Raw genomic sequence first — 13,223 nt, forward strand, 5'->3', positions numbered from 1 at the left:
ATTTAACTCCCTCTCTGTCCATAAGGAACTTGTCACCATGGGAGATTCCTCCGAGGGCTCCAGGTTTCTCCCACAGGTTCAGGTTCGGAGGAGTAAGTTATGGGCATGCCAAGTTGGCACCAGAAACATGCTGATATTTTCGGGCTGCCCCCAGCACCCCCTCAGACTGTGTTGGTTATTGACATAAATAACACATTTCACTCTTTCGATGTACATGTGAAATATGAAATGAGTCTTTAATATTTTCTGTCTTTAAGTCTGGAGGGAGGTGGGACCATCTCCAATGCTGAGGTTTTATGAGACCAGACTGCAGTGTTGTGAACAGTTCTGGGCCCTTCCTTCTCTAAGAAAGGATGTGCTGCCATTGGAGAGGGTCCAAAGGAGTTTCACAAAAATCATTTCAGGAATGAAAGAGGAGCGATTGATGGCTCTGGACCTGTACTTACTGCAGTTTAGAAATATAAGGTGGGATCTCATTGATACCTGTTGAATATTGAAAAGCCCAGGTAGAGCGGACATGAAGAGATTGTCTTGAGGCAGAAATGAGTGTTGTTGCTATTACTTATGAGAAGGTAGTTGGGAAACAGTTCTGGGTCCCTCTATCTAAGAAAGGATGGGTGATATTGGAGAGGGTACCGAGGTGGTTTTACAAGAATGAACCTGGGAATGAAAGGTTTAACAAGAGGATTTGACAGTTGTGGGCCTGCACTCGCTGGAGCTTAGAGGAACGAGGGGGCCTGGAATAACACCATCAAAACTAGAGGCAAGACATTCAAAGCGCCAAGAGGGTGGGAGCCTGGCTCTCCCCTGAAATCCTCGCAGATCACCAGGTGAGGGTGGGAGCAGAGCTCGGCTCCCCCTGGGATCACCAGGTGAGGGTGGGGTCTCAGCTCCCCCGGGTTCACCAGGTGTTGACTGAGGAACCTGGGATTGAGGTGGGTGAACACAGCGCGGACGATACTCACCACTTCTTGGACTTTAGGCGTGGTGGTGGGTTCCGGGGGATGAGGAACAGTGCTCTCATCGGGTGCATGTCACACAGAGCTGCGGGAGGGACATGGGGAAAGAGAGGGTAAGGATGGGAGGGGAGGGTGAGATAGGAGGGAGAGATGGAGAGGGTGACAGGTAAGGAGGGGAGGATGGGAGGAAGTGAGGAGAGACGGGTGTGTAGGAGGAGAGAGAGATAGAGAGTGTGAGAACGGGAGGTCCTGGGAGAACGTGTCGATATCACTGTAGTTATGCCTCAGCCCACTGCTGTACCATCCAAGGTGCACACAGAATTATCCGAGTATTAATGAGAAAATAAGTGAAGATTTCCCACTAAAATACAGCAACAATTTGGATTTATTTCATAAACACAAGAGGTTCTGCAAATACTGGAAATCCAGAGCAACACACACAAAATGCTGGAGGAATGCAGCAGGTCAGGCAGCATCTATGGAAAAGAGTAAACAGTCGACATTTCAAGCCTAGACCTTTCTTCAGGACTGCAAAGGGGGCAGACGCCTGAATAAAAATAAGAGGGTGGTGCCCCTCCTCCTTCCCTTTCTCCCGTGGTCCTCTCTCCTCTCCAATCAGATTCCTTCTTCTCCAACCTTTTACCATTCACACCAATCATCTCCCAGCTTCTTATTTCACTTCCGCTCTCCCACCCACCAAGCTCGCATTCCTTCCCCTCTGCCCAGCTTCTTATTCTGGCGTCTTCCCCCTTCCCTTCCGGCCCTGGGTCTCGGCCTGAAACATCAACTGTTTATTCATTCCTATACACGCTGCCTGACCTGCCCTAGCATTTTGTCTGCGTCTTTAAAAAATTTATTCTGTGGATTTTACATCATAAAACATTCCTTTTTGCTTTAGAGCACTGAGATACAGGGAGTTGTCAGCATAACTCTGCAAAATCACAGTTAATATTGTCAGCCTGATTAGACTACACTTGGAGTAACGTCTTCAGTTGTGGTCACCTCATTATAGGAAGGTAGCAGAAGCTTTAGAGGGGGAGTAGAGACTTACCAGGATGATGCCAGAATTAGAGAGTAGGTCTTATGAGGAGAGGTTGAGCAAGCTAGGGCTTTTGTCTTTGAAGTGAAGGAGGATGAGAGGTGAAGATGATGATAAGACGTGTACCTTGCACTCAATGTCAGGAAGACCAAAGAGCAGTTTGTGAGCTTCACAAAGGGTGAAACCAGTCCTCATGGAGGGAGCAAAAGTTGAGAGAGTGAGCAATTTTAAGTTCCTGGGTGGCAATCCACCTGAGGATCTAACTTGGTCGCCATATACCTGCCCCAGGAGGCAGAGGAGGCCAAGTCTCTGGATGCTTTCAAGAGAGTTAGATAGAGCTCTTAAAGATAGTGGAGTCAAGAGATATGGGGAGAAGGCAGGAACGGGGTACTGATTGTGGATGATCAGCCATGATCACAGTGAATGGCGGTGCTAGCTCAAAGGGCCAAATGGCCTACTCCTGCACCTATTGTTTATTGTCTATTGATGCAGCTTTAAAGAAGGGAAGACAAGCAGCAACATTTCATTACGTGTTTGAGGAGATTTGGTATATCACCTAAAATATCAAAAACTTCTACAGATGTACCATGGAGAGCAATCTGACTGGCCATATTACTGTCTGGTTTGAGGGTCGGCACAACATTGTGGGCCGAAGGGCCTGTAATGTGCTGTACTATTCTACGTTCTATGTATGGGGAGGAGAGGGGGCTACTGCACATAGTGGAAGTAAGCTGCAGAGAGTTGTAAACTTAGGCCAGCTCCATCATGGGCACGAGCTGCCGAAGGATCCAACACATCCTTGAGGATTGGTACCTTAAAAAGACGGTGTCAATCATTAAGGACCCTCATCACCCAGGACATGCCATCTTCTTGTTGTTACCGTCAGGGAGGAGGTACAGAAGCCTGAAGGCACACACTCAGAAACAGCTTCCCCTCTGCCATCAGATTTCTAACTGATAATATATTTACTGTAATTCAGTCTTTTCCTATATTTGTCATGTATTACATTACACTGCCACTGCAAAGTCAATAAATTTCACAACAGATGTCGGTGATATTAAAACCTGATTCTGAAGAGGTATTGAGCAAGCAGACAGCCAGAGAATTCTTTCCCAGGGCAGAAATGGCTAACTTTAAGGTGACTGGAGGAAAGACAGAAGCATGGAAAACGTGACCAGGAGTGGTGGTGGAGACAGATACATCAGCGACATTTTAAGGACTCTTAGACAGGCTCATGGTTGGAAGGAAAATGGGGCACACGGGCTGTGTAGGAGGGAAGGGTAAGATTCATGGTGGAGTAGATTTATATAGGTTAGCATTATACTGTGGGCTGACGGGTTCTGTACACGTCTATGTTCTGGGTGTCCTCTGTGCTGTCTGTCTCTACATGCCTCTGATGCTGCTGAGAATCTTTCACTCTGCCTGTACTTCACCATATGTGCGGACGTGACATTACACTTGCACCTGAGCTGGGAGACTTACGTGGGGCCCCTTCTGCCATCTCCATCGCAGTGATCCCCAGAGACCACAGGTCACTCTGTCAACAGAAAACCGGGAAAAGGTTAAAATCAGGTTCTCATAGAAAGCTTACCCATCCACGACTACACCTACAACTGGGTCACTAGGCACAACTATTGTTGGCAGATGGTGAGAAGGACATGTGCAGGAGTGAGAAGATCAGCTGGTGGAGTGGTGTCACAACAGCAACCTTGCACTCAACATCAGTAAGACCAAGAAGATGATTGTGGACGGGGGAAGTCGAGGGAACACACACCTGATCCTCCTCCTCGAGGGATCAGAAGTGGAAAGGGTGAGCAATTTCAAGTTCCTGAGCATCAACATCTCTGAAGATCTACCCTGGGCCTAACGTATTGATGAAGAAGGCATGCCGGTGGCTATATTTCAGTAGATGCTTGAGGAGACCTGGTACGTCACCAAAGATTCGTAGATTTCTACAGATGTACGATGAAGAGTAATCTGACGGGTTGCATCATGTCTGGTATAGAGGGGTCACTGCACAGGATCTGAAAAAGCTGCAGAACGTTATAAGCTCAGGCATCATGGGCACTCGCCTTCCCACCGTTGAGGACAGCTTCAAAGAAGTGGCATGCATCAATGAAAACCCCCATCATTCAGGATGTTCCCTCTTCTCATTGCTACCATCAGGGACAAGGTACAGGAACCTGAAGTCCCATACTCAACATTTAAGGAACTGCTTCTTTCCCTCCACTATCAGATTTCTGAATGGACAATGAACCCAAGTATACTAGCTCAATATTTTTCCTCTCTTTTTGCACTATTTATTTAGCATTTCAGATATACTCTGTGGCCATTTCATTAGGTGCCTCCTGTACCTAATAAAGTGGCCATTGAGTGTATGTTCAAAGTAAATTTATTATCAAAAAACATACATGACACCATATAAACACCTCAGATTCATTTTCTTGTGTGCATACTCAATAAATCCATAATAGAATAATTATTCTATTAATAATTAATAATCTCAATAGAATAATATCCATAAGAGAATCAATGAAAGACCGCACCAACTTGGACATTCACCAGTGTGTAAAAGACAACAAACTGCGCAAATACAAGAAGAAAGAAGTAACTATAATTAATAGGTAAGCAATAAATATAGAGAGCATGAGATGAAGAATCCTTGAAAGTGGGTTGGTCAGTTGTGGAATATTTCAATGGTGGGCCTGGTGAAGTTGAATGAAGTTAAACAGCCTACTCCTATTGACCTGCACCAGGACCATATCCCTCCATACCCCTACTATCCATATACCTATCCAAACTTCACTTAAACATTATCCTCTTTGGTTCTAGAGCCCGATGGTTGAGGGGTAATAACTGTTCCTACGCCTGGTGGTGTGAGTCCTGAGGCTCCTGTACCTTCTTGCTGCAGACAGCAGTGAGAAGAGAGCATGTCCTGGGTGGTGGGAGTCCCTGATGGTGGACACTGCCTTCCTGCAACAGTGCTCCATGTAGATGTGCTCAGTGGTGGGGAGGACATTACCAGCTGCATCCAGTAATTTTTGTAAGATTTTCCATTCAAGAGCTTTGGTGCTTCCATACCAGTCAATTTACTCTCCACTACACATCTATAGAAGTTTGTCAAAGTTTTAGATGTCATGCCAAGTCTTCACGAATTTCTAAGGAAGTAGAGGCACTGTTGTACTCTCTTCATTATTGCACTTACATGATGGCCCAGGACAGGCCCTCTGAAATGATAACATCGAGGAACTTACAGCTGCCCTCCTTCTCCATCCCTGACGATCTGATGAGGACGGGCTCATGGACCTCTGGTTTTCTCCTCCTGAAGTCAATAATCAGTTCCTTGCTCTTGCATTCTTCTTAGCCACTGTGTTTGTGGCCATCTGCCTCTGTAGCCCATCCACTTCAAGTTTTGACATGTTGTGCATTCAGAAATGCTCTTCTGCACACCACTGTTGTAACATGCTACACTACTGTCGTCTTCCTGTCAGCTTGAACAGCCATTCTCCTCTGACCTCTCCCATTAACAAGGAATTTTTACCCACGAACTCATGCTCACTGGATGTTATTTTTGTTTCTCACACCATTCCCTGTAAACTCTAGAGACCGTTGCGTGTGAAAATCCCAGTTTCTGAGATACTCAAACCACCCCATCTGTCACTAACAATCATTCCCTGGTCAAAGTCACTCAGATCACATTTCTTTCCTATTCTGAAGTTTAGTCTAAACGACAACTGAACCTCTTGACCATGTCTGCATGCTTTCATGCATTGAATTGCTGCCACATGATTGGTTGATTAGATATTTGCATTAACAAGCAGGCGTATAATCGTACCTAATAAAGTGGGCACTTATAGTAACATAGTATATTTTACGTATTACAATGCGCTGCTGCTGCAAACAACAAAATTTCATGACGTATGTTGGTGATATTAAACCTGATTCTGATACACTGTAAAAGTTCCACTCTCAAGTGTCTTCCCATAATGCAGCACTCACACTAAACTCCATTTGCCGTTCCTCAGCCCGCTTAGTGAGCTGATCAGATCCTGATAACCCGTCACTGTCAACTGCACTGCCCAGCTGACATCTGCAAACATTGCTGTAAGGTTTAATGAAATGTATTGGGAAGAGTGGTGGTGGGGCGGTGGGGGGGGGGGGGGGGGGGTGCGCAGAATGGATAATCTGGGCACTGCCACCTATTCTCTGCTCACCTTGAAGTCGTAAGTGGCGTCTGGGTTCTCATCACACGCGATCACCTCCGGCGCCATCCAGTACGGCGTCCCGATGAAAGTGTTCCTCCTCCCCACCGTGCGGTCCAGTTGCGCGCTCACTCCGAAGTCAACTGCAGTGAGGCCAGAGCACAGAGAACTGGGGCGTCAGTTCAGGAGCCTGTGGAAGGATACACCACGGAAAGGTGCCCTAACAACCCTGCCTGGATTCAGAAAACCCTCCTCTAGCATCTCCTGGAACCTCCAGGTACCGGGCATGAATCCTGGGAAAGAAACCAGAGCAACAGCAAAACTGGTGGAATTTCGGATGTCTGATTGGCTGGTGTGCATTGTGCAGTTCAGCAAGGAGGATTGTGATTGGTTGAGGGGAAACAAGTCAGCATGCAATGGTTATGTTGGGCGAACAACGATGGGGTTAAGGGGAGAAATTGACAGTCACCTTGCTGATATAAGGGGGACATTTAAGAGACTGATAGATAAGCAACGCACTCAAAATTCTGGAGGAACTCAGCAGACCAGGCAGCATCTATGAAAAAGAGTGAACAGTCGGCATTTCAGGCTGAGACCCTTCATCAGGACTGAAAAGAAAGAGAAGTCAGAATAAGATGATGGGGGGGGGGAGGGGAGGAAAAGTACAAGGCAGCAGGTGATTGGTTAAACCGGGAGAGGAGGAAGGGTGAAGTAAAGAGCTGGGAAGTTGGTTGGTGGAAGAGATAAAGGGTTGGATGAGGAGGGATCTGATAGGAGAGGGGAGAAGACCATGGAAGAGAGGGAATGGGGGGAGTACCAGAAGGAGGTGATGGGCAGGTAAGGTGTGAGAATAAAGCAGGAATGGAGAGCAACCCCAGATTCCTGGGTATCAATATCTCTGAAGACCCAACCCGGATGCAACATATTGATGCAGCTATAAAGAAGGCAAGACAGTGGCTATATTTCACTAGGAGTTTGAGAAGATTTGGTTTGTCAATTAAAACACTTGAAAACTTCTACAAATGTACCCAGGAGAGCAGTCTGACTGTTGCATCACCGTATGGGGAGGCTACTGCACAAGGCTGCAGGAACTTGTAAAACTAGTCTGCTCCAACATGGGTATGAGCCTTCATAGTATCCAGGGCATCTTCAAGGAGCAGTGCCTTAGGAAGGCAGCGTCCATCAGTAAGGATCCCCACCACCCAGGACATTCCCTCTTCACACTGTTACCATTGGGAAGGGGGTACAGGAGCCTGAAGACAAACACTCAGCGATTCAGGAACAGCTTCCTCCCGTCTGCCATCCAATTTCTAAATGGACATTGAACCCATTAGCACTACTTCACCACTTTTTTTATTTCCACTACGTATTTAACAACTATTTAACAGACATATACTGTATATGCTTATGTATCAGTTTTACTTTCGATATTTATTTATCATGTATTTTATTGTACTGCAGCCAGTAAGTTAACAAATTTCACAACATATGACAGTGATATTCAGTCTGATGCTGATTGTGAACAGTGAGGGGTGGGGGTACAATTACCAGAAGTTCCAGAGTCAATGTTCATGTCATCAGGTTGGAGGCTACCCAGACAGAATACGAGGTGTTGTTCCTGCAGCCTGAGTGTGGCCTCATCGCATCAGTAGAAGAATGAGAATGGGAAGTGGAATGGGTGGTCACTGGGAGATGCCGCTTTCTCTGGCCGTCAAGGTGTAGGTGCTCGGTGAAGTGGTCTCCCAATCTACGTCGGGCCTCACTGATATACAGGAGGCCACACTGGGAACACTGGACACAGTTTATGACCCCAACAGACTCACAGGTGAAGAGTCACCTCACCTGGAAGGACTTTTTAGGGCCCTGAATGGTAGTGAGGGAGGAGATGTAGGGGCAGGTGTAACACTTGTTCTGCTTGCAAGGGTAAGTGCCAGGAAAGAGATCAGTTGGGAGAGACAAGGGAGGAAACGATCCCTGTGGAAATTGGAAAGTGAGGGTAAGGGAAGAATAGTTTCCATACTGTACTTGAAGGTAAAGTATAAAGTAGGATTCTTAGCAGTGGGAGGCTCATTCAGAAAGTCAGGAGGTACTGGATTCAAGGAAACTTGGCTGTGTGGATTCAGAATTGGCTCACCTACAGAAGGCAAGAAGGTAGATCATATTCAGTGACCAGTGGTGTTCCACAGGGATCTGCTCTTGGACCCCAGCTCTTGTGATTATTATCAATGACTTGGATGAGAAGTCGAAGTTAGTACAAACTTTCTGACGAAGTTTGTGGACAATACAAAGATAGGTGGAGGGGCAGGTAGTGTTGAGGAAGCAGAGAGGCTGCAGAAGGACAGACAGATTAAGAGAATGGGCAAAGAGGTGGCAGTTGGAATGTCAGGAAGAATATGGTCACGCACTTTGGTAAAGGAATAAAAGTATAGACTATCTTCTAAACAGAGAGAAAATTCAAAAATCCAAAGTGCAAAGGGATTTGGGCAAGATTCCCCAAAGATTATGGAGAGGCAGGAGAATGGGGTTGAGAGGGAAATGGATCAGCCATTTCTAGTGGAGCAGACTCGATGGGCCAAATGGCCAGTCCAGTTCCTATGTCTCATGGGCTAACGGCCTAGTAAGTTTGTGGATGGCACTAAGGTTGCTTGTGTGGATCGTGGGGAGGGTTGTTGTAGGTTACAATGGGACATTAACAGGATGCAGAGCTGGGCAAAAAAGTGGCAGATGGAGTTCAACCCAGAAAAATGTGAAGTGATTCACTATGGAAGGTCAATGTTTCAGGCACAGTACATGGTTAATGGCAGATCTTAGCAGTGCAGATGAAGAGAGATCTTGGGCTCATGTCCATAAATCCGTTGCAAGCTGATAAAGTGTGTTGGCCTTCATTAGTTGGGGGGGGGGGGGGTTGAGTTCAAGAGCCGTGAGGTAATGCTGCAGCTCTGAAAACCCTAGTTAGACCACACTCGGAGTATGATGCTCAGTTCTGGTCGCCACACTACAGGAACGATGTGGACGCTTCAGAGAGGGTGCAGAGGAGATTTACCAAGATGCTGTCTGGATTAGAGAGGGTGCAGAGGAGATTGACCAGGATGCTGTCTGGATTAGAGAGGGTGCAGAGGAGATTCACCAGGATGCTGCCTGGATTAGAGAGGGTGCAGAGGAGATTCACCAGGATGCTGTCTGGATTAGAGAGGGTGCACAGGAGATTCACCAGGATGCTGCCTGGATTAGAGAGGGTGCACAGGAGATTCACCAGGATGCTGCCTGGATTAGAGAGGGTGCAGAGGAGATTCACCAGGATGCTGCCTGGATTAGAGAAGGTGCAGAGGAGATTCACCAGGATGCTGCCTGGATTAGAGAGGGTGCAGAGGAGATTCACCAGGATGCTGCCTGGATTAGAGAGGGTGCAGAGGAGATTCACCAGGATGCTGTCTGGATTGGAGAGGGTGCAGAGGAGATTTACCAGGATGCTGCCTGGATTAGAGAGGGTGCAGAGGAGATTCACCAGGATGCTGCCTGGATTAGAGAGGGTGCAGAGGAGATTCACCAGGATGCTGTCTGGATTGGAGAGGGTGCAGAGGAGATTTACCAGGATGCTGCCTGGATTAGAGAGGGTGCAGAGGAGATTTACCAGGATGCTGCCTGGATTAGAGAGGGTGCAGAGGAGATTCACCAGGATGCTGCCTGGATTAGAGAGGGTGCAGAGGAGATCTATCAGGATGCTGCCTGGATTAGAGAGGGTGCAGAGGAGATTTACCAGGATGCTGCCTGGATTAGAGAGGGTGCAGAGGAGATTCACCAGGATGCTGCCTGGATTAGAGAGGGTGCAATGGAGATTTACCTGGATGCTGCCTGGATTAAAGATCACATCTTATGAGGATAGGCTGAGTGAGCTCGGGCATTTCTCTTTGGAGCGAAGGTGGATGAGAGGTGATTCGATAGAGGTGTATGAGATAATAACAGTCATCGACAGAGTCAACAACCAGAGACTTGCTTCCTAGTGCGGAAATGGCTCAATCGAGGGGGTATAGTTTTAAGGTGATTTGGGGGATATCAGGTGTAGTTTATCCCACATGGAGAGTGAGAGATGCGTGGAACACACTACCAGAGGTGCCTGTAGTGGCAGATACATTAGGGACATTAAGAAACTCTTAGACAGCCACATGAATGACAGAAGAGTGGAGGGTAATGTGGGAGGGAATAGTAAGATTGATCTAAGATTAGATTAAAAAGTCGGCCCACATCATGGGCTGAAAGCCCTGTACTGTTCTGTGATGTTCTATGTATTCCAGGTTTGAATGGCTTGTCACGTGAAGAGTGTCTGGTGGCTCTGGGCCTGTATTTACTGGACTCAGAAGACCAAGGGGATGAATGGTGAAAGGCATTTATAGAGTGGATGTGGAGAGAACGTTTCCTATGGGGGGGAGAGTGTAAGACCGGAGGACACAGCTTCAGAATAGAGGGATGTCCTTTTAGAATGGAGATGAAAAGGATTTATTTAACCAGAGAGTGGTGAATCTGTGGAATTCTTTGCCACGGGCAGTAGTGCAGGCCAAGTCTTTATGCATGAAGGGATATGGGGAGAAGGCGGGAGATTGGGTCAGAGAGGAAAATTGGATCAGCCATGATGAAATGGTGGAGCAGACTTGATGGACCAAATAGCCTAATTCGTCTCGTCCATCTTATGGCCTTATGGTAACAAGTGGGAGCAGAGATGACAGCTATCTTCACGTCCCAGTTGAGGGGGTAGCGATCGGTCAGGTACACGGGTTCAGAGATGACAGCAGGCCCAAGCTAGGGCAGGGGCCAGAGGAACAGCCTTCTCATGGAACCAGTGTCATCATCTGAGGCCAAAACTCAGCACGTGGGAGACACTTGCTCACTGAAGATGTGAGGGTAAGTCACGAGAATAGCAGGTAAGGGAGAAAGAGGAATGTCTTTCAAGATTTGAAATTGATGGGTAGGAAAATGAGGTGGTGCATAGCCAGGTGTATGGTCACCTGCCTCCCTACCTGTGATTTAACCCCAGCCTAATCACGGACAACTTACAATGACCAATTAACCTACTGGCCCGCCCGAGCACCTTGGAAGCTGGAGGAAACCCAGACGACCTCGGGAAGCACGGACTGCATTGAACTCCGATCTCTCATGATCTTCACACTTATTGCTATGCTGCAATGAGGCCACAAGCTGACAGCGTCTACAGGGGTGACGCCTCAGGAAGGCAACATCCACCATCAAAGATCTCCACCATCCGGGTCGTGCCAGCTTTTCACGGCTACCATCAAGCAGGAGCACCAGAAGCCTGAAGTCCTCACCACCAGCCTCAAGGACAACTATGGGCAGTCCTTTAATGTAGCAGTTAGAACAGCACCAGCAGGTGGAATTACATCCTGAGGAAGGCTCTGGACCCGGAACATTTGTTCCGGACTCTTTGTTCCCTTCCATAGATGCTGAGGTTCTCCAGTGTTTTGATAGCGTTGCTATGGATTTGTTCCATCTGCAGAACCTAATGATTTAAGGTGGGCTGATTGGTTGAAGGGAAGTAGCCATTCTTGAACCTGTGGTGTGGGACTTCAGGTTTCTGTTGGTAGCAGTGAGAAGAAGGCCTGGTCAGGGTGGTGGGGATCCACGATGATCAATGTTGCCCTCTTGAGGCAGCCCCTCCTGCAGATATTACAGATGGGGGAGGGGGAGGGAGATGCCCATGAAATACCGGGCAGAGCCCAGCACTCTCTTTAGGGTGCTGAACCTCCTGCCTGATGGTATCCACGAAAGGTCTGGATGGTGGTGATCACTGATGATGGAAGTTACCTTCTTGACGCAGTGCCATCACCCAGGGCATGCCCTCTTCACCTTACTACCGAGGAGGAGGAACAGGAACCTGAAGACACACACTCAACATTTCAGGAACAGCTTCTTCCCGTCTGCCGTCAGATTTCTGAATGGACAATGACCCCACCTACACTTTCTCTGTTTTGCTCTTTTCTTCACTGTTTATTTAAATATATATATAAGGGAAGTGTGAGGCACTCCTTCCGTCCACTAGCCTGGAAGTCACCCTTCAGCAAGGTGTAGCAGCAGCTTAGCCCCGGCGCCCCCACCCCAATTAGAGGCACGTGAGGATGGTCGTACGAGCAGCCAGAGCATATCACAAGTCCTGGCGATGTGACCACTGACACCAGGTAGACAATCTCTGAAGAGTATTGATAATGATTGGGGTCACCCGTCCTGTAAAGAAGGCAAACAACTTCTTTGGGAAAATTTGCCAAGAACAATCATGGTCATGGAAAGGCCATGATCACCCATGTCATACACGATGGCACACAAAGATGATGATGATGATGATATATGTCTTATTGTAATTTAAATACATATTGCAATGTATCACTGGTGCAAAACAACACATTTCTCAACATATGCCAGTGATGTTAAACCTGATTCTGATGTGAGATGTTGAGCTGTGTCTTTCTTCCCATTCTCCCCACACCCCCATCACATCAACAAACCATTTTACATTATTTAACTTCATGATAATGAATCCAGTTCCGATGGTGGTCACCGCAGCCAACTAGGGGGCACCTCCGGCTGGAGCACTCGGCGTCCAGACTCCACAACAGCAGGCCAACGGCTCTCGCCAGCAAAGGCACCAGAAGTGTAGAATCGTCAAACACACACTCACCCAGCTTCACTTCGGCATTCTCCGTCAGCAGGACGTTCTGGCCCTTGATGTCACGGTGGATAACCTTGTGCTGGTGAAGGTGAGTCAGGCCCTGGAATGTTGGGAGACAAGGGTCAGATGTTACTCAGTAGCAGGCTCACAGGTCAGGGGAGCAGTGGCAGAAGTGGAGACTGCGGAGGGCATCCTTATCTAACAAAGGATGTGCTGGCATTGGAGAGGCTCCAATGAGGAAGATCCCAGAAATGAAAGGGTTAATGTATGAGGAACGTTTGATGGCTCAAGGCCTGTACTCACTGGAGTTCAGAAGAATGAGGGGGGACCCCTCATGAGAAGGAATTTCT

At 47.6% G+C, this 13,223-nt stretch overlaps 1 protein-coding gene across 5 annotated transcripts in view; it reads right to left on the reverse strand.

Annotated features, from left to right (window-relative positions):
- Nucleotides 1-13,223, reverse strand: part of LOC132406278 (traf2 and NCK-interacting protein kinase-like) — a 268,579-nt gene that overhangs the window by 144,140 nt on the left and 111,216 nt on the right. For all 5 annotated transcript variants that reach the window (XR_009516121.1, XM_059991712.1, XM_059991697.1 and 2 more), the window contains exons 6-9: nucleotides 12,883-12,973; nucleotides 6,213-6,343; nucleotides 3,481-3,535; nucleotides 966-1,044 (exon numbers count right to left, since the gene is read on the reverse strand). Coding sequence is in view for 4 of the 5 variants with exons in the window: in XM_059991712.1 (XP_059847695.1) it covers nucleotides 966-1,044; nucleotides 3,481-3,535; nucleotides 6,213-6,343; nucleotides 12,883-12,973 (356 nt within the window). In the remaining variant the exon portion in view is untranslated. The remainder of the gene's footprint in view (nucleotides 1-965; nucleotides 1,045-3,480; nucleotides 3,536-6,212; nucleotides 6,344-12,882; nucleotides 12,974-13,223) is intronic.

The sequence above is a fragment of the Hypanus sabinus genome, chromosome 2, assembly GCF_030144855.1.
Source record: "Hypanus sabinus isolate sHypSab1 chromosome 2, sHypSab1.hap1, whole genome shotgun sequence".
In the NCBI taxonomy this organism is placed as follows: Eukaryota; Metazoa; Chordata; class Chondrichthyes; order Myliobatiformes; family Dasyatidae; genus Hypanus; species Hypanus sabinus.